Source organism: Meriones unguiculatus, chromosome 11 (genome assembly GCF_030254825.1).
Source record: "Meriones unguiculatus strain TT.TT164.6M chromosome 11, Bangor_MerUng_6.1, whole genome shotgun sequence".
In the NCBI taxonomy this organism is placed as follows: domain Eukaryota; kingdom Metazoa; phylum Chordata; class Mammalia; order Rodentia; family Muridae; genus Meriones; species Meriones unguiculatus.
Window position 1 is genome coordinate 12263571 of NC_083359.1, and position 23184 is coordinate 12286754.

The 23184-nt window shown below is 54.0% G+C and overlaps 1 protein-coding gene across 1 annotated transcript in view; it reads left to right on the forward strand.

Annotated features, from left to right (window-relative positions):
- Obscn (obscurin, cytoskeletal calmodulin and titin-interacting RhoGEF) overlaps positions 1-23184 on the forward strand; it is a 135673-nt gene that overhangs the window by 97117 nt on the left and 15372 nt on the right. The window contains exons 67-83 of the mRNA XM_060363650.1: positions 38-98; positions 436-506; positions 1305-1427; positions 1606-1745; positions 2358-2558; positions 2764-2846; positions 3269-3442; positions 4196-4352; positions 4785-4901; positions 5006-5170; positions 5335-5493; positions 5643-5820; positions 6803-6916; positions 12776-12943; positions 13197-13299; positions 13606-13735; positions 14588-14699. Of these exons, the coding sequence (XP_060219633.1) occupies positions 38-98; positions 436-506; positions 1305-1427; positions 1606-1745; positions 2358-2558; positions 2764-2846; positions 3269-3442; positions 4196-4352; positions 4785-4901; positions 5006-5170; positions 5335-5493; positions 5643-5820; positions 6803-6916; positions 12776-12943; positions 13197-13299; positions 13606-13735; positions 14588-14699 (2256 nt within the window). The remainder of the gene's footprint in view (positions 1-37; positions 99-435; positions 507-1304; positions 1428-1605; positions 1746-2357; positions 2559-2763; positions 2847-3268; positions 3443-4195; positions 4353-4784; positions 4902-5005; positions 5171-5334; positions 5494-5642; positions 5821-6802; positions 6917-12775; positions 12944-13196; positions 13300-13605; positions 13736-14587; positions 14700-23184) is intronic.

Below are 23184 nucleotides of genomic sequence, written 5' to 3' on the forward strand. Positions count from 1 at the left end.
AGGAGTTTATGCTGATGACTCTCCACTCTCTTAACAGTGGCCAAAGAGGAAGAGCAGGAAAGAGTGAAGGAGGCCCTCATTTCCTCCTTCCTGCAAGGGTGAGTAGAGTCTATCCAAAGGCCCCAGGGCCAAGACCACTGAATGGCGCTGGGAACTGGGAACAGGACCACTGGACTGTTGGTGGACAGCCACCCTGCCCTGCAGTATAGACCAGTTCTGCTCTGCACAGGCTGCGTTCTAGGGCCCTCCCCCTTCCCTTCCATGCCTTAGTTTCCCAGTGTAGAATCGGGGTTTCTCGGGATCCCTCTGGTGTCCTAGACCATTGTCTCCAGACCCTCTTCCTGTCAGGAGCCTCTGCCCAAGGGGGAAGGTGGTAGGTCTTAGGTGGTAGCTCCTACCTCAGGCCTCTCAGGATGCCCTTGCCTCCCTCCACAGGACAAGCCAAGCTGTTTCAGGCCAGATGTTGGAATCTGAGGGGTTTGCTGATCTTGTTGGGCAAAAGAAAGGTACAAGCAGGGTGGACATGTCTTGCACCCCCCCACCCCAAGGCAGGCTGGGTGAAAAGGAAGCTACCTGGTAACAGTGCTGGCTCAGGGGTCCCCACAGTCCTGTGGGCTGAGCTTGGGTTGGAGTTGGAGCCATCTATGACCTCAGTGGATGTGGGGACCTGTGGGATCCCAACGGAAGCCTAGCCTAGATGCCAAGCTCAGACCCAGTGGGCTGTAGAGGCCGGCAAGCCAGGCATCCAGAGCAGAGGTGGCGTGAGCTGTATTCCAGGTCCCCCGCAGCCTGATAACCATGGTCTGACCATGATGTAGCCTTGGCCTCCTTTTCGCCCTCCACCCTGTATCCATGCTGTCCATTTGCTGCCCACGTGTCTGCTGTACAACTGTGCCTACTCTTCCCTAATCACAGTCGGATCCTGGCTGTGCTGTCCATTCCCCAGTTGGCTGCTGTCCCTTGACTGCCCAGTGGGTGTCCTGTTGCTCCTCAGCCACCCTCACAGTTACACAGCTGCATATACTGTGTGCCCTGTCCAGGCGCGTTTTCTCTTGTCCTCAGCCCCATTGGCTACATCTTGGCTCAGACCACAGCAAGCCTTCTGTAACTTCCTACGTCCAGCCTCACCACCCCTCCCTGGAGGCCGCTCCCCTTTTCAGACCCCATGAGGAAGCTTGGTCTCATGTGCCTGGCATCCCTCAGTACCAAAACTGGGCCTGCAATGTAGAGAGTACTCAGTAGATTCTTGGGGAGGACGGTGGGGAGGAGGGATGGCTGATTGAAGGTCACTTTTGTTACTCCAGGGGAGTCCTTGGTGGCTGAAAAGGCCCATGGTCACCTGTCTCTCGCTGAGGTGGGCACAGAAGAGTTCCTACAGAAACTCACCTCTCAGATCACTGAGATGGTATCAGCCAAGATCTCGCAGGGTGAGGTGCTAGTGTGTGTCCTAAGGGTGGGGTGGGGGGTGGGGGGTGAGGGTTAGGTGGGCAGTGGGCCAAGCACTTGTGAGTAGGGGCAGAAGCTCTCCTGCCTCTGGAACTGGAAACTGTCTGGACGACAGGGTAGGGGTGGGGGTGGGGCATCGTGATCCTTTTTCCCATCCAGCCAAGCTCCAGGTGCCTGGAGGTGACAGTGACGAGGAGTCCAAGACACCATCTGCTTCTCCTCGGCATGGCCGGTCACGCCCTTCCTCCAGTGTGCAAGAGTCCTCTTCAGAATCAGAGGATGGGGACTCCCGTGGTGAGGTAGGTGGGCCAGGACACCTGGGAAGGAGGGTGGGGATGGGGCCTCCCGAAGAGAAGATATAGGGATGAGAGGTACAGGAGAGAATTGCAGGGAGGCGTTGGAAAGTGAGTGTGCTACTGGCTTGAGGGGACACACTGGAGTCAGGAACTGGTGAGGGACCAGGTCCATTCCTCAGGAGTAGAGCTTTCCTCCTGCCTCCTTTTCACCCACCCTTCTTCTTTTCTTCTTCTCCTCCTCCCTCTCCCTCTGGGCTTAGGTTCTGGGTTCCAGGAGGGCTGGTGGTGAGGGGTGAACAGTAGTATAGGTAGCCCCAACTAGAGACCCCAAGGCTGTGGTGCTTTATTTGGGGGGGTGCAAGGGAGACTATCTGCATTCCTGCCATTTGTGGGGGATTGGGAGCCAGTACTTGTGCTAAATGTCCCCAAGACTAGTGTCCTACACTCTGGGACTTGTCAGGCTTGGGTGATACTTTCTTCAGTGTCCCGACTCAACCTCTTCTCCAGAGTTTGGGAAGCTTCTCACCTTCCCTTCTCTGGTGGCTGCTGGGAGCCATGACAGGCCTAGCTGGAACTCAATTCCCGGCAACTCGTTTCTTCTCCCTACCCAACCAGATCTTTGACATCTATGTGGTCACCGCTGACTATCTGCCCCTGGGTGCTGAGCAAGATGCCATCATTTTGAGAGAAGGCCAGTATGTGGAGGTCCTTGATTCGGCTCATCCCCTGCGTTGGCTTGTACGCACCAAGCCCACCAAATCCAGCCCTTCCAGGCAGGGCTGGGTGTCCCCTGCCTACCTGGACAAGAGGCTCAAGGTACTTGCCTGGGGGCCTCAGGGGAGAGGGTCTTCATGTCACCAGTCTAGAGGATTCTGGCATTGTTGTCCTGTGGAGGCTGGGGGCTCCTAGCCTCCAAATGGGGACAACAATGCCAGAGTCCTCTTTTGGAGGCTAGGAGCCCCCAGCCTCCACAGGGGCAGAGCTGTCAGCCTACCTCTCATGGATGCCTGTCTCTCAGCAGCTGTCTCCTGAGTGGGGGCCCACTGAGGCCCCTGAGTTTCCTGGGGAGGCTGTGTCTGAGGACGAGTATAGAACGAGGCTGAGGTGAGTTTTCCCCGGCTGGCCCACTGCTCATGGAGACCTGTCGCATGCCCTCTTTCAGGGAGCTCTGGCCCACTGCTGGTTGTGGGGGCCGCTGGCTGCCTACTCTGTAGCAGGGATGGGTGGGCATAGAGAACAGAGTGGGCGCCAGCTCGACGTTGATTCCTGCAGTGTCCTCTCATGGGCTATGCCATGACACTTCCCTGGTGGGAGGCCAGTCATATGGAGAGTGGTTCCTCCCAGGGACCCTTCATCCCTCCTCCGAAAGTGGACAGTGGGCTTCAGGTAGCAAGAACTGCCCCAATTTAGAAGTTGAGGGAAATGGGGGCTACGAGAGAGTAAACAGTCCTGTCACAAAGGCTGTCCCCAGGGCCCCGAAAGGGGCAGGGGCCTGAGTACCTCCTAACGGCCTCCTCTCCCGCCAGCTCCGTCATCCAGGAGCTGCTGAGTTCAGAGCAGGCTTTCGTGGGTGAGCTGCAGTTCTTGGAGAGCCACCACATGAAGCACCTGGAACGGTCCCCCCGTGTGCCCGCAGCTGTGGCCAGCCAGAAGACAGTCATCTTTCGTAACGTGCAGGACATCAGCCATTTCCACAGCAGGTGGGAGGGTGTGGCTGTGTGCACGCACACGTGTGTATAGACACACACCCCCTGCTTGTGGGGGCTCATGGAGGGTGGGAAGGAACTGGAGAAGCTTGCGTTGGTGTGTCACAAGGCAGAGCTTCCCCTACTGTGTATCTGGGCCTCGCAGGGTGAAGCCTGCAGTAATCCTGCCTCTGACTAGTGTGTGCACAGTCAATGCATGTAGACTCTCATGTGCAGGCATACTCACGCATGCGCATACATGTGTAGATGCTCCCACACCGTGAATGCCTATGCGCTTGATGTGTATGTACATACTTGCAGACACATGCATACTTACATGCCTGATCATTGACATACATACTGTTTCACATCCTGTACTTGTATATACCTTACCACGTACATGCCAACACGTGAGCATATGCACGCACACACCTATACCAAGAGGTGCGCACTGTGTTGTACATATGCAACGTCTGCGCATGTATGTGTTCACATCTGTGCATGTTTATGTAAAAGCATGCGTGCTTTTAGAAAACCTGCATAGGTATGTACCCTCATATGAATGCTCGTGTACATATGCACATATAGTATACGTCTGTACTCATGCATGGGTGGACGGGCGCACACCCATGTACTTTTTGCACATAGGACTCAACAGACTCTCCATCATAGGGCTCAGGCCCCGATTAGGAATCTGGCCTTCTTCTGGAGGAGAGGGTCTGGAGCTGGTTGGTGGGGGAGGCGCTGACAGTGTCTCCTTTGTGGCAGCTTCTTGAAGGAGCTTCAGGGCTGTGACACCGATGATGATGTGGCCATGTGCTTCATCAAGAACCAGGAGGCCTTTGAGAAGTACCTGGAGTTCCTGGTGGGCCGTGTGCAGGCTGAGTCAGTGGTTGTCAGCACCCCAGTCCAGGAGTTCTACAAGGTGATTCCCACCTGCCAAGTCCACCCACCCTGCTTGTTCCCGGGCCCCAGCATTTCCCAAAATGCTGTTTAAGGTGTAGCTCCACTGGTCTACGTGGCCAGCCCCGAGTTCATCTTCCTCAACGCACATCACTGCCTCCCTGCACCCTGGCTTAGTGGGAAATGCGGTAGGAGTGCCCACAGCTCTATACTCAACTGATACTTGAGTTTCCCAAGCCCTGTGCCACCACCAGTGAGATGGTGACCCAGTGCCACCTGTGTGTGTGTCAGCACCCTTGGTATCACCCTCTAGCTCTCTGGGGACATAGCCATGCCTGGGGTGGTTCAGGGCTGTGCCTGTGACAGCCCAGGAGCTGAGCCTCCAGATCAAGGCGACTCTAGCCACCAAGGGATCGTGCATTCACGCACAAAACCAGTCTTGTGCTTCCTACAGAAGTACGCAGAGGAGACACTGTCCGCAAAGGACCCCACACAGCCGCCCCCACCCCCACTGCAGCACTACCTGGAGCAGCCCGTGGAGCGGGTGCAGAAGTACCAGGCCTTGCTGAAGGTGACATGCTCCAGCCTCACCCGTGCAGGCTGCACCTGTTGGGGGAGAGGGGGATCCCTGGGTTCAGGGCATCCTGGATCCGTGACTCTCGGCCTTCACCCCAGGAGCTAATCCGCAACAAGGCCCGCAACCGGCAGAACTGCGCGCTGCTGGAGCAGGCCTATGCCGTGGTGTCCGCCCTGCCTCAGCGTGCCGAGAACAAGCTGCACGTGTCTCTCATGGAGAATTACCCAGGAACCCTGGAGGCCCTGGGAGAGCCTATCCGCCAGGTGGGGCTATGGGGTATGGGGGGGAGGGTGCTGTATGAGGCTTCTGGAGGTGGGAGCATGTGGGTGGCTTCATGGGCTTTGGTGGGGAGCTGAGTTTGTGGCTGCCAGCGAGGGCTGCATCGGTGGGGGAGTCCTGGCTAACCAGAGCTCATTCACACCTCCAGGGCCACTTCATCGTGTGGGAGGGGGCTCCAGGGGCCCGGATGCCTTGGAAGGGTCACAACCGGCATGTCTTCCTCTTCCGAAACCACCTGGTGATCTGCAAGCCCAGGAGAGACTCTCGTACTGACACCTTCAGCTATGTGTTCCGGAACATGATGAAGGTCTGTGCGTGCAGAGGCTGCCGAGGCCTCTGCAGGGCCAGGGCATGTGCGGTGTGGGCTGGAGGCCTGCCTGTTTGCCTCTAGGGCTTCAGGGTGGACGCTGGCGGCCAGCCCCACATCATCTGAGGGTGGTTGAATTCTCTGCACAGCTGAGCAGCATCGACCTGAACGATCAGGTGGAGGGGGATGACCGAGCCTTTGAGGTGTGGCACGAGCGGGAGGACTCTGTGCGCAAGTACCTGCTCCAGGCACGGACGGTCATCATCAAAAACTCCTGGGTGAAGGAGATCTGCGGTATCCAGCAGCGCCTCGCCCAGCCTGTATGGCGTGAGTGTCCTTTTGTGGGACGTAGCGGTCAGTACAGGATGGGGACATGAGCCTTTGGCCCTAGCTGTCCAGCTGGGCTGCACACTCTGGCTGTTGGGACCATGAGTCTCAGATAGTTGGGTGGCACTGCCTTTGCCCTCGCCTAGTGGGCATGATGGGGGTAGGTTGCTTTTGGGTGGCACAGGGCTCCACTCTCCCCTCTGTCAACTCTGTACGGGGCAATTGCATCCTCGCAGGGAAATGCAGGTAGAGTATAAGGTTTCCCCTGACCAGGAGAGGACATGGGGGTGGAGGGTTAGGAAAAATTCCACATAGAGACCCAAGCTCAGGGCACCCATCTGGATTCTGCAAAATGCGGGGCTCATCTTGCACCCTGGACCAGCTTCCTCAGCCAGTACAGAGTCATTCAAACTGTATGGTTTGTTTTTAATTAACTGATTAACTTTTGGTAGTGTATGCACACATATATGTAGACATGTGTGTGTTGGTATGTGCTGGAGCCAGGGGAGGACATCACAGGCGTTCTGCTCAACCACCCACTCTCTGCCTTATTTCTTTGAGACAGGCTTTTTCACTGAATCTGGAGCTTCCGTTCTAGGGGGAGGCTGGCTGTCCAGTGAGCTCCAGAGATCCGCCTGTCTTTGACCCTACAATACAGGGAGGCAGGCACATGAGGCTATGACCTCATGCGGATGATGGGGATTCAAACTCAGGTCCTCATGCTTGTAGAGCAAATGCTTTTACCTACTGAGGACTCTCCCCCGATTCCTCATTTTTTTACCGTGCTCCCCATCCCTTTCACGGTTCATCCACCTTGCCTCACTCACCCTTGAGTCTAAGTTGGGACCCCAGATGGGAGCAGCCACACTCTTGGACATGGGGTACTAGCATTGGGTGGGGTCACCTGCCAGGGCATATGAAATTAGGACAGAAGGCCTGACCTGATACATGCATAACATTGGGTCCTCCTGTATATCCTCAGGTGCCCCTGATTTTGAAGAGGAGCTAGCTGATTGCACGGCTGAGCTGGGTGAAACGGTGAAGCTGGCATGCCGAGTGACTGGCACGCCTAAGCCCATTGTCAGCTGGTACAAAGGTATGCCTCAGGGATGAGGACTTCCAGCCTTACTGGGGGGTGCTGGCTCTGCAGCAGGGATGAATGGCTGAAGAGTATGGGGCCTGGCTAATGTTGCAATGAGGCCAGAGAGACAGGAGGACCTGGTCAAGGATGATGATGTAGGGTAGGGGACCGGTGGTGAACAAATAAACAAGCCTAAAGCCAGATAGTGTTGTGGCTATCCAGAGGACTAGTGGCATGTGGCAGTGACAAAAATCAGGACAGCCCTGAGACGATAGCTCTGAAAACTTCTGCATGCGTGAGGGGCAGACACGGGGCCTGGGTGAGCAAAAGCCATGCCACCAGAGCAGCTCTGGTCTGCTGTGCTCATTTTTAAACTGTATTTTATTTAGGGTATGTAGGCCACTACCTTCCTTCCGCCAACCCTTTAACCATATGGAAGAGAGAGAAGGTTAGTTGGGAGAGGGCGTGCAGACCCTTTTGCTTCTCCCGGCTGTTAAGGGTCGATGGGTTCATTTGGGGCTCTATCAGTTTCCATCAGCAGCAAACATAGCAAGCAGTCTCCTCCAAGCTGCTGCACTGAAATGTTTCTCTGTCTGTCCAAGCTGCCACACCGACCAGAGTCTCTGGTCTCCCCAAGCTGCCCCAAGCCCCACACCCCACTTTCTCTCTCCAGGCTCTCCTATCTTCCTCAGAGTCCGAGACCACACCCCTCTCTGTGCTGCATGAGGCCAGCCGTTACCGTTACCGTTTGGCAAAGACCACGCCCACAGGAGGCAGTTATCAGCTGTGGATACACTAAAGGCCAAACTAAAATCCCACACGTAGAATTAAAACAAAAACATATTTACACAGCTGAGCTTTTAAAGAAACTGAATCTCCCATTATACAGCCAGAGTCCAGACTGCCCACCACAGACACTGTTGATGTAAGGCATCTGGGTGGCCTAGAGTGTGTGCCATGGACTGTCATTGGCATCAGTGACCCTGTGGGCCCTCTGACTTCCAGAGTCTGGAAAGATGAGGAACAGTGAGCAGCTTGAGAGAGAGAGGGACCCTCAGCAAGGATGAGGGCAGACGACCAGTTAGACAAGAGCACCTAGAGCCAGTTGAGAGTGAAAATGTGCCTCTGTCTCCACCCAGCTACCTGTGGACCACCCCATCACGGGTCATACACACATTGCACATAATTGTATGCACATGGCACACATATGTAACATGAACATTACCCCAGTGCGTCCTGAAACATGCCACGTGCACGAATATAGCGCACAAGTATACATTAAACACACATACATGCACGGGCACACATTAGCATGTGTACACACACATATACATATATGTGTATATGTATAACACAGAGGTATATTCAAAGACAGCACAGATACATATAAACACACTACTACAGGCACAGGCGTAGCCACCACTAATTTATATGCACAGACACATGCTCCACCCATCCACACATGCACACACACATAAACACTGCAAATATATATGTATACAGACATGCCACATACATTGAGATGCATGCACGTGTAGACATAAGTCCCAAAGACATTTTTGCCTCTGTGAGCAGCGGACAGGCGCACTCTGCATCATGCCTAGTTCTCGCTGGGTGACAGGAGCAGAGGAACACATGTCCGGCTCCGGGTGGTGACTCAAGAGCGCTGACCTGGGTGTCACCGCCTTATAACCAGCAGTTTTCAACCTATGGGTCTTGGCCCCTTCAGAGGTCACACACCAGCTATCCTGCACATCATATATTTACATTATGAATCATAACAGTAGCAGAGTTACGGTCATGAAGTGACAGTGCAAACAAGTTTATGGTTGGGGTCACCACGGCACAGGGAACTGTTTTAAGGGTCTCGGCATCAGGAAGGCTGAGAACCACTGCCACAGAGCAAGGCTCCAGGGAAGACTGCTCGGGGCCACTGCTCCTGGAGCTGAAGGGTTCCTTCACAGCCTCCTCCCTCTAGCTGCACAGAACCTGCCCCTTTACCCAGCCACCCCTCCTCACATTCAGAAGTCAAATGTGAGAAGACCAACACCGTTTTCTTTTTCTTTTTTAAGGTTTATTTTTATCTGTGTCTATGCCACATGTACTGTGGTGGTGTCCGTGGAGGCCGGAGAGGACATTAGACCCCCTAGAGCTTGAGTTATAGGTGTTTCTGAGCCACTTGTTATGGGGAGGGTCCAGGGAACCAACTCCGGTTATCTGTGCTGGCAACTGAACTCTAGGCCTCTCTCTCAACCTCTGAGCCACCTTTCATCCCCCACAGTCCATTTTTTTTTAACTGGACTATTTTCTTGCTATTTAGTGACAAACGTCTTTTTATAACAACAAGCCTTCAGCTGGTATGAACCCCTGGTGCCCCATCTCTCTCGGCTGGGTTGTTACCAGGGAAGCAAAGCCCTGTGGCCAGCTCTGTCATTTCTTCCTCACTATTATCCCAGTATGGAGCCTGGAGAAGAGACAGCCTTTGTTGAGGTGGCGGGGAGAGACACTTTCGGTGTCTTATAGTGCATGCACCAGACGGGAGGAGGGGCAGCCAGGGCCTGGAGTGGCTGTTGTGCTTGGTCATCAGATGGCAGGAAGCTCTTGTGGCACCATGTGGCTCCTGTTGGCCACAAGGCCGCATTCATTGACCAGAAGCCGAATGTTAAGAAGAATTTCCTTTAACAGAATGTCAAGAGGAAGAGCTGGTTTCATGGGACCATCTGCCAGAGTAGGGGTATGGGTACCCCGCAAGCTACAGCCATGCTCTCTGTAGACTTGAGAGCACCTCTCAATAGCTCTCTGTCTAGCATGTAGCATAGCTTTGTGTCTGTCTGTCTGTCTGGGGGGTTGGTCACAGGGATGGGTTGTTGTGGTGGCTCCATACAGGAGTCCTGGTACTCTTGGTGGGTATCCTCAACTTACCGGATGTTCATCTGGATTTGATCCATGCTTTGTGGTCCCAAAGAGGGGCTCCTTTAACCTGCCATTCTAGTTGTTTACGTGGCAAAGCAAACACCTAGGTCAGTAAGAACATAACGGCCTTTGCTAAAGAGAGTAGCATGGGGCAAAGCTATAAGAATGGCCTTGGACTTTGCCCACTGAACAGAGAACAACACCTCTGCCCAGCTGCCAAGCTCTGTGTGCTGCTGGCTTTCTGCCTATCTGGACGGTGAATGAGTCATGGATCCAGACCCTCAGGGGACCGAGGTGGTCTGGCATTGGGCCAGAGCACTCCATTCTGGGAGGGTAGACACTTCTTCGAGTGAGGTTGGGAAATGGACTCCTTCCATTTGATGAGTGATGGGCACTGCTTCCCATGCTTACGGAGTCCAAACTGGCTCGTCATAGGATGAACACGGCATGAACACGTCACGTCACTGAATTGAACGTCTGGTTTCCATCGGAGCCCCCACAACATGCAAGGAGCTGATTTTTGAAAGTGATATGTCTAGAGGCCATGTTGAAAAGGGGTTAGATACAAACCTCAAGCTGTTCCTCCCATGCTAGACTTCAGTTGGCAGAATTATGAGTCTTAGAAACTGAAAGTTTGCCCAAGACCATACAAAAGCCTGCTAACATTAGAGCTTTCATTTTCTGTTGCTGTAACAAAGTACCAGAGCCTGAATTCTTTATAAAGAGATTTCTTTTGAAATCAGGGTTTGGTGGCTCAAAGTCCTAGAGGCATAGTGTCACCTGGTGAGGCTCTCATGTCATGAAGCACCAGGAATCATGGTGGAAATATGTGTTAGATAGAGGGAGCAATCATGGTAGACAGGAAGCAAGAGGAACTCGGGCTGGGTTCTAGAAACCAGAATCAGTCCCTTCTCAAGGCACTGTCTCCAGTGGCCTAATTCACTTCACTTAGAGCATGGCTCTACCACCTCAGTCTCATCGAACCTTCAAGGGACCCACCCTGAAACCATAGCCATGCTCAAAGGAGTCCTCTGTAAGAGGAAGTCCAGAAGGTTCACTATAGCCCTCTGGGAATCCCTCAGGGGAAACTGAGTGATTGGCTCGGGCCACAGAGAAGACAGAGGTGGGACACACACTGTCTTCAGGTCCCGACAGTCCCGTAAGGCGTTGGTTCTCCTGTGGAGGTCAGAGGACCCAAGAAACAAAGATCAGTTATAGTGGATGCTGATGTAGTTTGAGAACTCCACGCTGGGGACACAACCCTGAATCCTCGGTCTCTCTGCCAGCTCTGCTAGTAGAGCTCAGCTCAAGCCTGGGCATTTGAGACAGATGCTTCCAACTTACCCACCGGAAGAACACTGCTTCAGCAGGAAAGGACTGTCAAAGGACCTTGACAGTCAGAGTGCCATGTTCAGACTCAGAGGTGCCGTCGGTGTGTGTTACAGACCTTGTCTTAGGAACTCAAAGCGGTTTTGACTATTGTTATTATCTAAGACAAAAGAGGAACCACATCTCGTGTCCCTAACACGGCCATCAGTAGCTGCTAGTCTCGCCGAGGATGCCCAAATCAACCGGAGCTACCTGGACACTGTCTGACTGAGCTAATCCATTTCCTGCAGCTAGCTCTCTACTACCACACAAGGCCACTGAGTATGGCTTGACCTCCATGAATCCTTGGCCTCTTTTCCCTCCTGGAGTGTGTGTTGTCTCTGTCAGCCATTCTGGGAAAGAACAAGGAGGCTGGGCTGGGCAGCAGTTACTCCCTCAGCTGCTATCTTTCTACACAGAGTTTGTCCCATGTGAGAACAGTATGTCTATGGCGGAGAGCCACAAACATGCTGGGCAGCCTGAGGTAGAAGGCAGAGCCTTGGCCAACCAGAGCATGTCTTCCAGTGTCAGATTGGGTGGGTCTGAGATGTGACAGCTGTGTCCAGCAGAGCTGGGAAGCTGACCCTCTTTCTCAAGGTCTCCACATGCTATCTACAATGGGTTCCAGTCCCTGTGGGTTCAGAGGGACACAGACAGAACCAGAGGGATATGTGAATCTGTTTAGTTTCACTTGTTTTGAAATATTAAGGGCTGTGGATTCCCTATGGCAAAGTTCTTGTCCCTTCCTGCCTCTCTCCCAGGAAAGAAGCAGGCTTGCCTGAAATGTTGAGGTTCGTATGATGACTTAGTGGGAGGGTTTTAGCCTTCGGTTTTAGCCTTCGGCCACGCCTTACCTTCACTGACTGTTTCAGCATTTATTTCCAGTATTCAAACATGTTTTACAAAGATTATTTATAAGATAGGTGTCTGGTGTGTTCGCATCCCACGTTTAGGATGAGCTGGGACTGCTCTGCTGGACACCTATTTTTCCCTGAGTGGAGTTGAGGGCATTTCCAACTGCTCATGAAACTGAAACCTTAGCTGTGAGTGGAAAGACACAAGGGTGTAGCCTGGGAGTGGGAACCCTTTAGACAGGCATGGTACTGAGGTATGAGCTGACTGCTGGAAGTGGTCTCTTGCTCGGGGGAAAACCTGGCTGCGTGTCTTATCACAAGGAAGGCTGTAGGATGAGTCAGATGAGGACAGAGGAGGAAGGGTGTTAGGGAATGGCTCATGTAGGCTGGATTTTTGGGGTAGATGAGATTGAGTCACACCATGCTGGATATGTAAGCTCACCATGTAAGATCCCCAGAGAGGCGAGGTCATTGAGGAGGTGGAGGACCAAGAAGCCAGATGGGCCTATTGGGTTCTACAGTTCAGGCCCTGCCACCAGTTTCTAGAATGTTGAAGTTGGACAGAGACAGATACCTGAGTCAGGGCCCTTGTGAAGAGAGACACAGAGACAGAGAGACACAAAGAAACAAAGACAGAGAGAGACATACATGTGGAGAGAGGCAGATTGTAGCCAGCCTCTTGCGCACAGTTATCAGCCTTTGGGACCTTATTCCCTGAAAGCCTGCCCCTCCTTTCCAGATGGGAAGCCAGTGGAGGTGGACCCACACCACATCCTCATTGAGGACCCTGATGGCTCCTGTACCCTCATCTTGGATAACCTGACCGGCATAGACTCTGGCCAGTACATGTGTTTTGCGGCCAGTGCTGCCGGCAATGCCAGCACCTTGGGGAAGATCCTAGTTCAAGGTGAGCAGAGGGGGTTGTCTAGTGTGATGGACACAGTCCACAGGAGTGCTGTGGACCCTGCCCAGAATACAGGCTGTGTGTGGGGCTGGTGTGTGGGTGAGCCTGAGGGTGTGGAGCACGCAGGGCCTCCAGAGACTCTCAAAGGAAAGTCACGGTGGGAAGGGAGGACACCACAGTTCCCACCCAGGCACTCCCTCAGCTCCATCGCAAACGTTTTTCTGTCTTTCCTGCCCGTGCCTGCCTCTGCCCACAGTGCCCCCACGATTTGTGAACAAGGTCCGGGCCACACCCTTTGTAGAGGGGGAGGACGCACAGATCACTTGCACTGTGGAAGGCGCCCCATACCCTCAGATCAGGTGAGGCCCGGATGGCAGCTCCTGCCACAAGGAGTAGCATGCTCTCCTAAGCTGGGGAGGTGGTACGCAGCCGCTGACCACTGGAAAGTGGGTGTCATGGGGTCGAGACTCCTGCTGGACACAGGGCCCTCTGTGGCTGGGAAGACATGGTTGAACAGTGGCTTCCAGGAAGGGAACTTGCTAAGTATACCAGACCTAGGGCGGGCTGGCAGGGGTTCTAAGCATGGGGTGGGGGCGCCCTGAGGGTGCCATGAAGATGGGGCTCTGGTAGGGCACTGGCTCACAGGACCTCCTGGATGGTTCCAGGTGGTACAAGGACGGCACCCTGCTAACCCCGGGCAACAAGTACCGGATGCTGAATGAGCCCCGCAGCGGTGTGCTGGTGTTGGTGATCAGGGCAGCCAGCAAGGAGGACCTGGGGCACTATGAGTGTGAGGTGAGGCGTGGATGTGAAGGATAGTCGCCGTCCTCTGGGGGCTGATGGAGCCCAGGCTCCACTGTACAGGTGTGGAAGCTCTAGGCTGACCAGAGGACACCAGACTTCCATCACCCACCATCTCCAGCCACCCGTCCTCTGCCTCGTGGCTTCTCCTTTCACATTAGGCCTGGCCCTGTCATCTTGCCCCTTGTCACCACCGTTTCAAGATGCTGCTTAGCCTCCGCCAGTTGGAGGGGAGCTGGTAGCTACCTCAGCTGTCTCTTGCTAATGTAAAAATGTAGTGCCATTTACCCGGCAAGTCTTGCATTGCACAGGGCAGAGCTCAGGGTTTCCCCCACCCAAGCTTGCCTCCATCTCTGTGCTCTTTGTCCTCAGACATGAGGCAGAGGTTAGTGTGAATCCTCTAGCCTGTGTCCAGTTCTTACTAGAGCTCTTGTCAGCCTCTGTGCTGCTTTAGCCAGGACTCTAGGGCATTTGCCTCCCACAAGACTTCCTGGAAGCGAGGGTCCTCAAGTTCACTCTAGATTAGATGGTACAGATGCCAGGGGCCATGCAGTAACTTAAGTCAGTTAAAGCTCGCTCCAGTGTCAGGTTTCTATTATTCTATTCCAATCACTCACATCCTGTCTCTCTTCAGGACAGCCACACCCCTCCCTCCAGAGGCGGGCGTGAGCAGTCTTCACATCAAGGGGCCCTAGGGAGCCTATGCCTGGGCTAGGAACCCTTTCCTTTATGCAAAATATACTTGGGGGCGTGATCCCCAGGCTAGACCATCAAAGTGATTCTCTAGTAAGAGGGTCCAGATCCCTTGAGGAGGTCCTCAGCAGGCCTCTGTTGTCCCTTTGGCAGTTGGTGAACCGGTTGGGCTCAACGCGTGGTGGCGGAGAATTATACATGCAGAGCCCCGCACTGCGTGCCCGGGACCAGCACCACCGGGAACAGCTCGTGGCTGCCATGGAAGGTAGGTTCTGTGTCTATGCGTGCTGTCGCAGTGACTCGTGAGCTTTAAGCCCCAAGGCTGGAACCTCCGCTGGTCTGGAAAGAGCCTGGCGGAAACTAAAAACTTCCTGTTTTTAGGAAGAGGGGGCTAGCACCTCAGGGTGGGGAATGATGGAGGCTGAAAGCTGGGGAGGCTGTCCAGGAGGTCAGAGGAGGCAGCTTCGGGGTCATGTGTGAGTACTCGAAGGCCATGAACTCAGAGTGAGAGCTGGAAGTTGCCCTGGATAATGGGGATCCCACGATCCTATGCAATCATTGTCTCTGTAGAAGGGACATAGCAGGGCTTACATCAGCTTGACTGGCAGTGCTGACAGAGGCTCTGTGCGGGTGGCAGCAGGAGTGGGTGAGGGATCCATACTGATTGCAGAAGACACGACTGCTTGGAGGAGGGGCGGGTGTCAGGGCATCTCAAGAGGAAGGCCTCCTTGTGGGAGGTGCTACCCAGCAGTGCTGCGTCCTCATCTTGGCTCAGGGCTACTCCCGGGATACTGAGGCCGGGGGTGGGAGTAAGCTATAAAATAAACTGTACTAGGGGCTGGAGAGATGACTAAATGGGTAAGAGCATGTGCTGCTCTTGCAGAGGACCTGAGTTTGGGTCCCAGGCCCCATGTCAGGAAGCTCACAAGTACCTGTATCTTGTCTCCGTGTCAGTGATCACGTATACAGACTCAAAATCAAAATGAATATTTAAGACAAAATCAATAGGCCTGACTAGGAACAGAAGGTGAGTTCTGTTACCTGTCCTTTGGAAGATGTGAACAAATGTCTGTTCACTTCAGAGCGGGCATCAGTCATAGGCCGAAGAAACAGCTCTCCACAGTCTCAGCCAATGAGTTTGCTGGGCTTAGAAGAAAAGGTGAGGGATGCCTTACAGAAACATGGATAACTCCAAGGCAGCTGTTTCATGCTAACATCTTGAAATCTTGAAAGCTACATCCCTGGAGCATGTCATCCATGCTGCACACCTTGCAAACAGCTCTATAGGTCGGCTAAGTAACGGCTACTCCACACGTGACCTTAATTTCCAAGCTTTGTAAATTTTGTTCATTCCCTGTGTCTTCATGGGTTTCCCTCATTCGGTCTGGAAGACCTAGCCATGCAGTAATCCACCCCTTCCTCTGGCTCTTACATTCTTTCTGACCCCCTTTTTGCATGTTCCCTGAGCCTCGGAAGGGATGGGATAGGTGTCTGATTATTTCCCTCCATCCACGGCTGAGTGTGGCAGAGGAACTGTTATTTAGTTTCAGGAGCTAATGGAATATGGGTCTCTGTAGCACACCCCCGTTGAGAAAAAAAATTTCTTCCCTCTATGATTGACCAGATTGACTGACCAAAGCTGGCAGGAGCAGTAGTCGATGGGTGTGAATACGAATATTTAGAAGGCAATTTAACAGGCACATCACATCCAGCGAACAAAACAATAGTGATTGCCTCCATTCTGAGCCCACAGGCTTTTGCCTTTCCTTGCTGTACTATATGTGAATTCCCTCCTGTGGATCAGGCTTTAAATCCAATAGGGAAGCAGAAGGTTGTCCCCGCAACAGTCACGCCATTGTTGTACTAGCAAGTACATCTCGCTCGGCACGTTAGTGTTGTAGCACACGGGGCCATTGTGAGCTGACGAGGACCGTTCACAGCACTTCTCCGCTAGTGGTCCATGTGAGACCTTCCAGCACCAGCCAGGCAAGAGGAAACTTCCATTTCATTTTCAACCTTATTTCCCATGTCCTGTGTTCAAAGTATGTGACATCTTCAGCAACAGGATCTTACCATTTAGTCCTGGTGTGCGACCGTGACAATAGTCTTCGTGGTTTACAAGGCCCCGGAAGCCTCCATAGCCCACAACCTGTAGAGAGGTGGTTCACCCAGCAATGGGATTCTCAGTCAACGCCGTATGCTTCTACAAGTGTCTTCCCATGAATGCAGGTGCTTTCCTCTGAACTCTCTCACTGTTCTCCCAGGTGCTTTGACAGATCTGTAAGACTCCCCTCAGGGGTCAGAATTATATGATGCGGGTGGGTTCCACCCTCATCCATTCCAAGTAAGAGCCAATGGGTCTTGGTGAGGTAGGGGTATTCAGAAAGAGAAACATTATAAAGGGCCAGGATAGTCCGAAAAGATCACAAAACATCTAGCCGTCACTTCATCACAGAGCAGTGTCCGGCGCAGATGGGAGCTGCTACATCATTTAGCCTCCCGTGAGTCACAGACGGTTTTTCACGAGCCATCTGACTTCCTCATCCTGAGGTGCTGTTGCTGCTGCAGGGCCCCTGTGCATCACCCCAGCTTTGATGGCCTCAGCACGATGGAGCCTGAGTTGCATACGTCAGCACCCATCATAGGAGCCGAGCAACCACCTCCTCCCAAGTCTCTTTGGTTCTGTTGGCCCCTGTGCAGGCACCACTAGTGTTGTGCGACTTTTGCCAGTGAGACAAAACATGTGTTTATCCCGGATATGGCATTGACGACAGGTTAAAACAGTTCTACCCAAGTCTAGCTCAGCGAACCGGTGGGAGTTTGGGGCTAACTTTCAGGAACACGGGTGATGCAAATGCAGGTAGGTTGCCAGAAGCTCGCTTCAGCAAGGGTGAGGACTCAAAAAGCTGTATGCTGGGAACTCTCAGAACAACCTGAGGCAGCTCTGCTGCTTGGAATCTCCTCGCCCCAGCACTTGTTACTGCTTAGGTAATTTGGGGGGCAGGGGGCGGGGGGCAGCGCTTTGTACATTTTGTTAACTTCTTGAGTCTTAATGAGGCTTCCTCCTAAAGGGAGTGTTTCAATCTGTAGGAACTGGCTACTTAAGGAGGCTCCTGACAAGACACCTGCATGGACAGTCAGGATGGGGAGGGGCAGCTAGTGAGGTCCCATCTGGAAGGAGCTCCCAGATGCTGGAGAGCCTCACGTCCCTGTGGGCATGCAAACAGAAACCAGGCCAACACTAAGCGAGCCAGAACTCCCCTAGTAGGAGGGATGTAACATAAACCTTTGAGAACTGAAAGCGGGCTCATGCAGTCCGTTGGCACTGGAACCGCTTCCTGCCATGTTGTGGTCCTGCTTCTCAGACCTTCTCAGAACTGAGCCAGTCGGAGCTCAGCAGCTCAGCCTTGGGACCTCTGATGTCGTCCATTGTCCTCTCAGGGACATGCCCCCCTCCACGATGAGCAAATGTCTTTGCTTCTTTGCTTTCCCTCATAGGACTGAAAGCCCCAGCCAAGCCTTTTTCTGTGATTTCCCATATGCAGTCTGTGTCCGACCACAGCCTGCTAACGGAAGCACCCTGCATACTTGCGTCTGCCGCCATCGGCATGTCCACTTCCTGTGCGCCTCCACGTCTCCTTGCTGTGCACAAGGACATCCTATATACTCGTTTACTTGGTGGTCACGATGAGTCTTTTTCTGGGGCAGAAGAGGGGTGGCAGAATGGAAGAACAGGCCTTCCGGACTCACTGGGTTTGGATGCATATCAGCGTTTTGGGGAGGCAAGAAGGCTGGTCCTGGAAGACCCTGGAGCCAGAGTCCTGCCAACCTGCTTCCTAACTCCCATCCTGCTTCCTGTTAACCCCGCGGCTCTGCAGTCAGAGTGGCCTGACAGAACTCTGCGGGTGTCGCTGTCCTCTTGCTTTGTCCTGCATCAGGCTGTGGAGCCCTGCTTTGCACAGTTGCAGCCTGCCTGTGGCTGCAGTGACACCCAGGCCTAAAGCTGGGCTGTGAGCAAGGGAACCGGGAATGTAGCATCTCAGAGGTGTTGGGCCCACTGCCCTTGAGAGCAGCGACGTGGGATCTGTTAGGAGGGAGAAGCTGCTAGAGCAGATGGGGAACACCAAACACTGTGGCTGGATCCCAGACTCTCACTGTGGGGTCTCTTCATATTCCTACATGCACACACACACACACACACACCACACAAATGCTACACACATGTGCATGCACATTTGTGTGACGTGTGTATCCCATGCACATAACACACATGTGCACACATGCATGCATGTGTGTACAAACACATGTATATGCATATATAAGCATATATGTGCCTATATGCAAGACATGTGCATGTATGTACCTATATAGAAGCACATTGTAAATGCAACTTCCACACACAGAGACACTGATGGTACTTTGACTAATGTGACCTCAGCTGGCGGGATTAACATGCTCTCCCACCTTCCTCTTTGTGGTCCTGCAGCAAACCAAGCATCATGAGTTAGTGTGCCAGGCTACAATCATGGGCAGTTTTCCTCCCCCCATAAGGCTCCTGAGATGTGGGGGTACAAGTAGCCTACAGTCTGCCTACTGCCCAGCTGCTGAGCCTTTGGGGGGCATCTGAGACCCCAGCTGAGGGTACGATGGGGCAGGATGGAGACAGACACAGCTTGCTCCCAGAGCTCCATCTATGAGGTGGGAACTGCAGGCTCCACTTTCTGGCTATAGGACAGAGACATGGTGGAGCTGTCTCCGCTGAGAGGGACAGGACCCCTTCCTATGCCTAGGGCTGTTCCTAGAAAGATATCTGTGTCGTCCCCCCCCACTGTGTGTGCGGTTTCGGGAACACCAGAGTCCCTCCCCCTCCTTAGTCTTTATGGTTGTTTTGTTAGAGGATCAGCCAGCCTAGCCTAGCCTTGGTGGCTGCTGGCTCACTGTGCAGCTCCAGGCCCTCCCTTCCCCATCTCTGGGCTCAGAGTCTGTGCCCAAGACATGGGACCAAGTGTGTGACAGCTTCACAGGGCTCTCAGGACTTACAGACTGAGTAAAGAGTGAGGCTTTGGGGCACTCACCCCCAGCCCCTGCGGTACCCTAAGGACATTAGGTACTTCCCTCCTGTGAGATGCGGGGTGACACCACCTGTGGGGCAGGTATTGTTCCCTGTTTCACAGATGAGGGAACTGGGTTCCCCAGCTGCAACCCCCCCCCCCCAAGGAGCACACAGACAGGCAGCATCGGATCATGCTCCTTCACCAAGCAGGTTGCTGCATGGCCAACACCCCTCAGAGAGCTCAGCCCCCGGCGCTGCTAGTGTGTAACTGTTGCTGTTCCGACTGTTTTCTTTGTAGTCACTGAGCAGGAGACAAAAGTCCCCAAGAAAACCGTCATCATGTAAGTGCAGGCGTGACTCTAATCTTCCTCTGACTGTCGTGCTCATGCATGCCACTAACCTCCTCACCTTGCCAGCCTGTGTCCTTCTGCCTGCCTGCCTGCCTGTGCACACAAACTTCCCGCACCCTGTGGGTCAGCAGCTCCCTGCGGGTCCTTGCAGGCACTCAGCCACTCTCTCACCCTGTGGCACCTCCACACACCACAGCTCTCTTCTGAGGCCTCAGAGCACACTCCTGGTGTTATTCTGCACACTTCACGGTGACTCACCAGAGTGGTGGCTTCCCGGAAGTTGCAGGGAGCTGGCGATGAAAGCCATTTCCCCTTAGTGGGCTCAAGATGGACTTCTGACCTTTCCTGTCTGAGAGTTTAGGGGATGTCAGTGACAGGGTTTTCTGCAGCAATGGATCCCCCTTCCATAACCTGCCCTGCCTAATGCAGCATTTAAATATGTTTAGTGCAACAGGAAGCCAAATCTTAAACGTGAGCCAGTTATTATTCATTGGATCTAAACTAAATAATGCTACAATGGTGGGTATCGCAGCCCTGGGGCATTTTTGTCTCCAGTCCTAGCCCTTACATTTGGAAGGTGGGAAAGCAGAAGCTCTGGAAAGTAAGAAAGCCATCTCAGGACTATCAGCTGAGAGCTGTTTCCACTGGCACCAGTTAGCCCTTTCTTCATTCTCTACTGCTCTTAGAGCTCAAACAAAGTCCCAGGAGCTCAAAGCATGGTGACCCTACAGAATGTGGGATTGTTTGGGACCTGGAGAATCTGGGAGGCCTTCTGCTAGATGGGAGGGGATATAAGAAGCAGAGCCCAGTAAAGGAAGGTCTCTTATGTTCCATGGGTGGCCATGTTGCTGGAGAATTCTGTCTGCAGATCTTGGACGAAACATGGGGGTTATCCCTCAGTGTCCTCCACCCACCTCTCTCCTTCCGAGGTGGGCTGCTCCCACGGTGCCACAGCCTAGTCTCACCACCCAAGCCTTGGAAAGGCTCCATGCTGGACTTTTGGTACCTGCCGTGGGGAGCAGTATTAGCAGACACTTTGAGGCATCAAGACTGGGGACCCTGGTGCCAGAGGAGACCCCAGTTAACCAGTATTTGTAACACACCCCTGGGAAAGTTCTCAGCCTTTCCGTTTTTCTATCCCCACCTCTGATGGGAGCAAGAAGCAATTGAGCCCAGGCTCAAACACTTGCAAAATCCTAGCCAATACCTGCCGCTCTCCATGGTTCTGCCTCCTCCTGTCACCCCGACTCCCAGTTTTGGAAGGTGGAACTCATACAGGCTACAGGGCACGTGAGAAGCCACACGGCCTAATGGCAGCCCAGAAAAGCCCAGAGCTAAGTAGCCAGTTCAGATGTCCTCCTTGGCCTGGCGAGGCCTCACTATTCTCTTCCCAGAAACCAGGAACACTGGCCGAAGGTTAGAGCCAGCTACACCCTGAGTGACCTACACCACAGTGACTCTGAGCTTGGTATTGCGCATGTGGCCACTGCATCTGCCAGCCATCAATCCCTATTAAGTCAGGGGCTTCAGGCAGTGAGAGCTGGCCAGGTCCTTTCCCTAGGGGACAAAGCCTGAGCAGGGGGGTGGAAAAGACGGGAGACCAGAGCAAGGGACATTGCAAAGAACACCTCACTCCGTGTTTGGAAGCACCTAGGATTCTTATTTAAGAGCACATACCGAAGTGTGAGGTCAGCCATTGAAACTCTGAGCCTTGTTTTTCTGGTTTTCTGTTTTGTTTTCTTAGCTAGGGCTGTGCAGGTTGGGCTCAAGTGCATGTGTGGGCGTCTGCGCTGTCTCCTCTGCTCACTCACACACGCACTAACTTGGGCTCTGACATATGCTGATGGCACTAAGCTGGGTGAGGTTGTGGGTCTCTGTGCCCATCTCTTCTCGGGCCCTCTCCCCCTACCAGAGAGGAGACCATCACCACCGTGGTAAAGAGTCCCCGTGGCCGAAGACAGTCCCCCAGCAAGTCTCCCTCCCGGTCACCCTCTCGCCGCTCTGCCAGTCCACTGAGGCCAGGGCTGCTGGCCCCCGAGATGCTGTACCCCCCAGGGACCAGCCCATCCCGGAGGCTCGTGGCAGAACCAGGCAGGAAGGCCCCAGTGCCTGCATTGTATGTGACGGAAGCTGACACCCACACTCCCGCCTCGCAGCCCCAGCCCAAGTGGTTGGAGGTGGAGGAAACCATTGAAGTCCGTGTGAAGAAGACAGGGTCTCGGGGTGCATCTCCTGTCCGAGAGACGCCCAGCCGTGGAGAGGAGAGCCTCTTCACACTGCCTGGTGGGATCCCCAGCGGGGACCCAAATGCCAACAACTCCAACAACAAGAGCGTGTACCAGGAAGCCCGGACGTGGGGCCCCGCTGTGGTCCAAGTTGGTGAACCTCTTGTCTTCCGTGTGGACTCAGCGGGCAATGTGGAGTGGGCAGCTGCTAGCCTTGAGCCAGAGGGGGTCAGAGCCTCCCAGGAAGAAGAGAACCCTGAAAGGGAGGAAGGAAGCAGTGACAGAGAAGAGATGGCGGAAGAGTCCCAGGACACTGGCAGCCTTCAGGGACGTGACCCCAAAATCCTCACTCGCAATGGCCGGGTGCTGACACTGGCTGACCTGGAAGATTATGTACCCCAGGAAGGAGAGACTTTTGGCTGTGGAGACCCCGGCCCCAGCACCCAGGATGACCCCCCCTGTGAAGTCTCCGTGCTCCAGAGAGAGATCAGCGAGCCCACTGTGGGGCAACCTGTCTTGCTCAATGTGGGGCGTCCTCCAGGCCCCAGTACCATACCCAGCTTCTTCAGGTCAGGGCCCCAGGTCCACAGCCCTGGGGGTGCCTCCTTCCTCTTGCGCGAGGCCCGGACAGGTCCAGTGAGTGCCGCCCCCTGGACAAGCTCCTTCCGTACCCACGTCCAGAGTTCAGTAGACGGTGGCCAGGGTAGCTTCAAGACAGAGGTCTCCACCCAGACGGTCAGCTTTGGGGCCATAGGAGAGACAGTCATTCTGCATATTAACCCAGATGAGGGAGAGGCTCCAGGCCCCTCCCAGGGCTGATTGCTCACACTGGGGACAAAGCATGCCCACGACAAGGTAAGGCGAGTGGCCCAGAGCCTTGGACCCTGACAGGTACCAGCATCTACCCTGGAACCCACAGCTTACCTCAGAGACCTCCCAGCCCTCTGTTCTTCTCCAGCCTGGGACTGAGCCTTCCTTGCTTTCCTGCCCGGTCCTTCCTACCTCACTGGACCCGTTCACTGCCGGGAGGATGGGGGAGTGCCTGCACCGTTGGAGTATGCTGATGTCCCTTCAGAAGAGTCCTGGCCAGGAAGCAGCTCAGAATCTCCAACTGTGGACTCC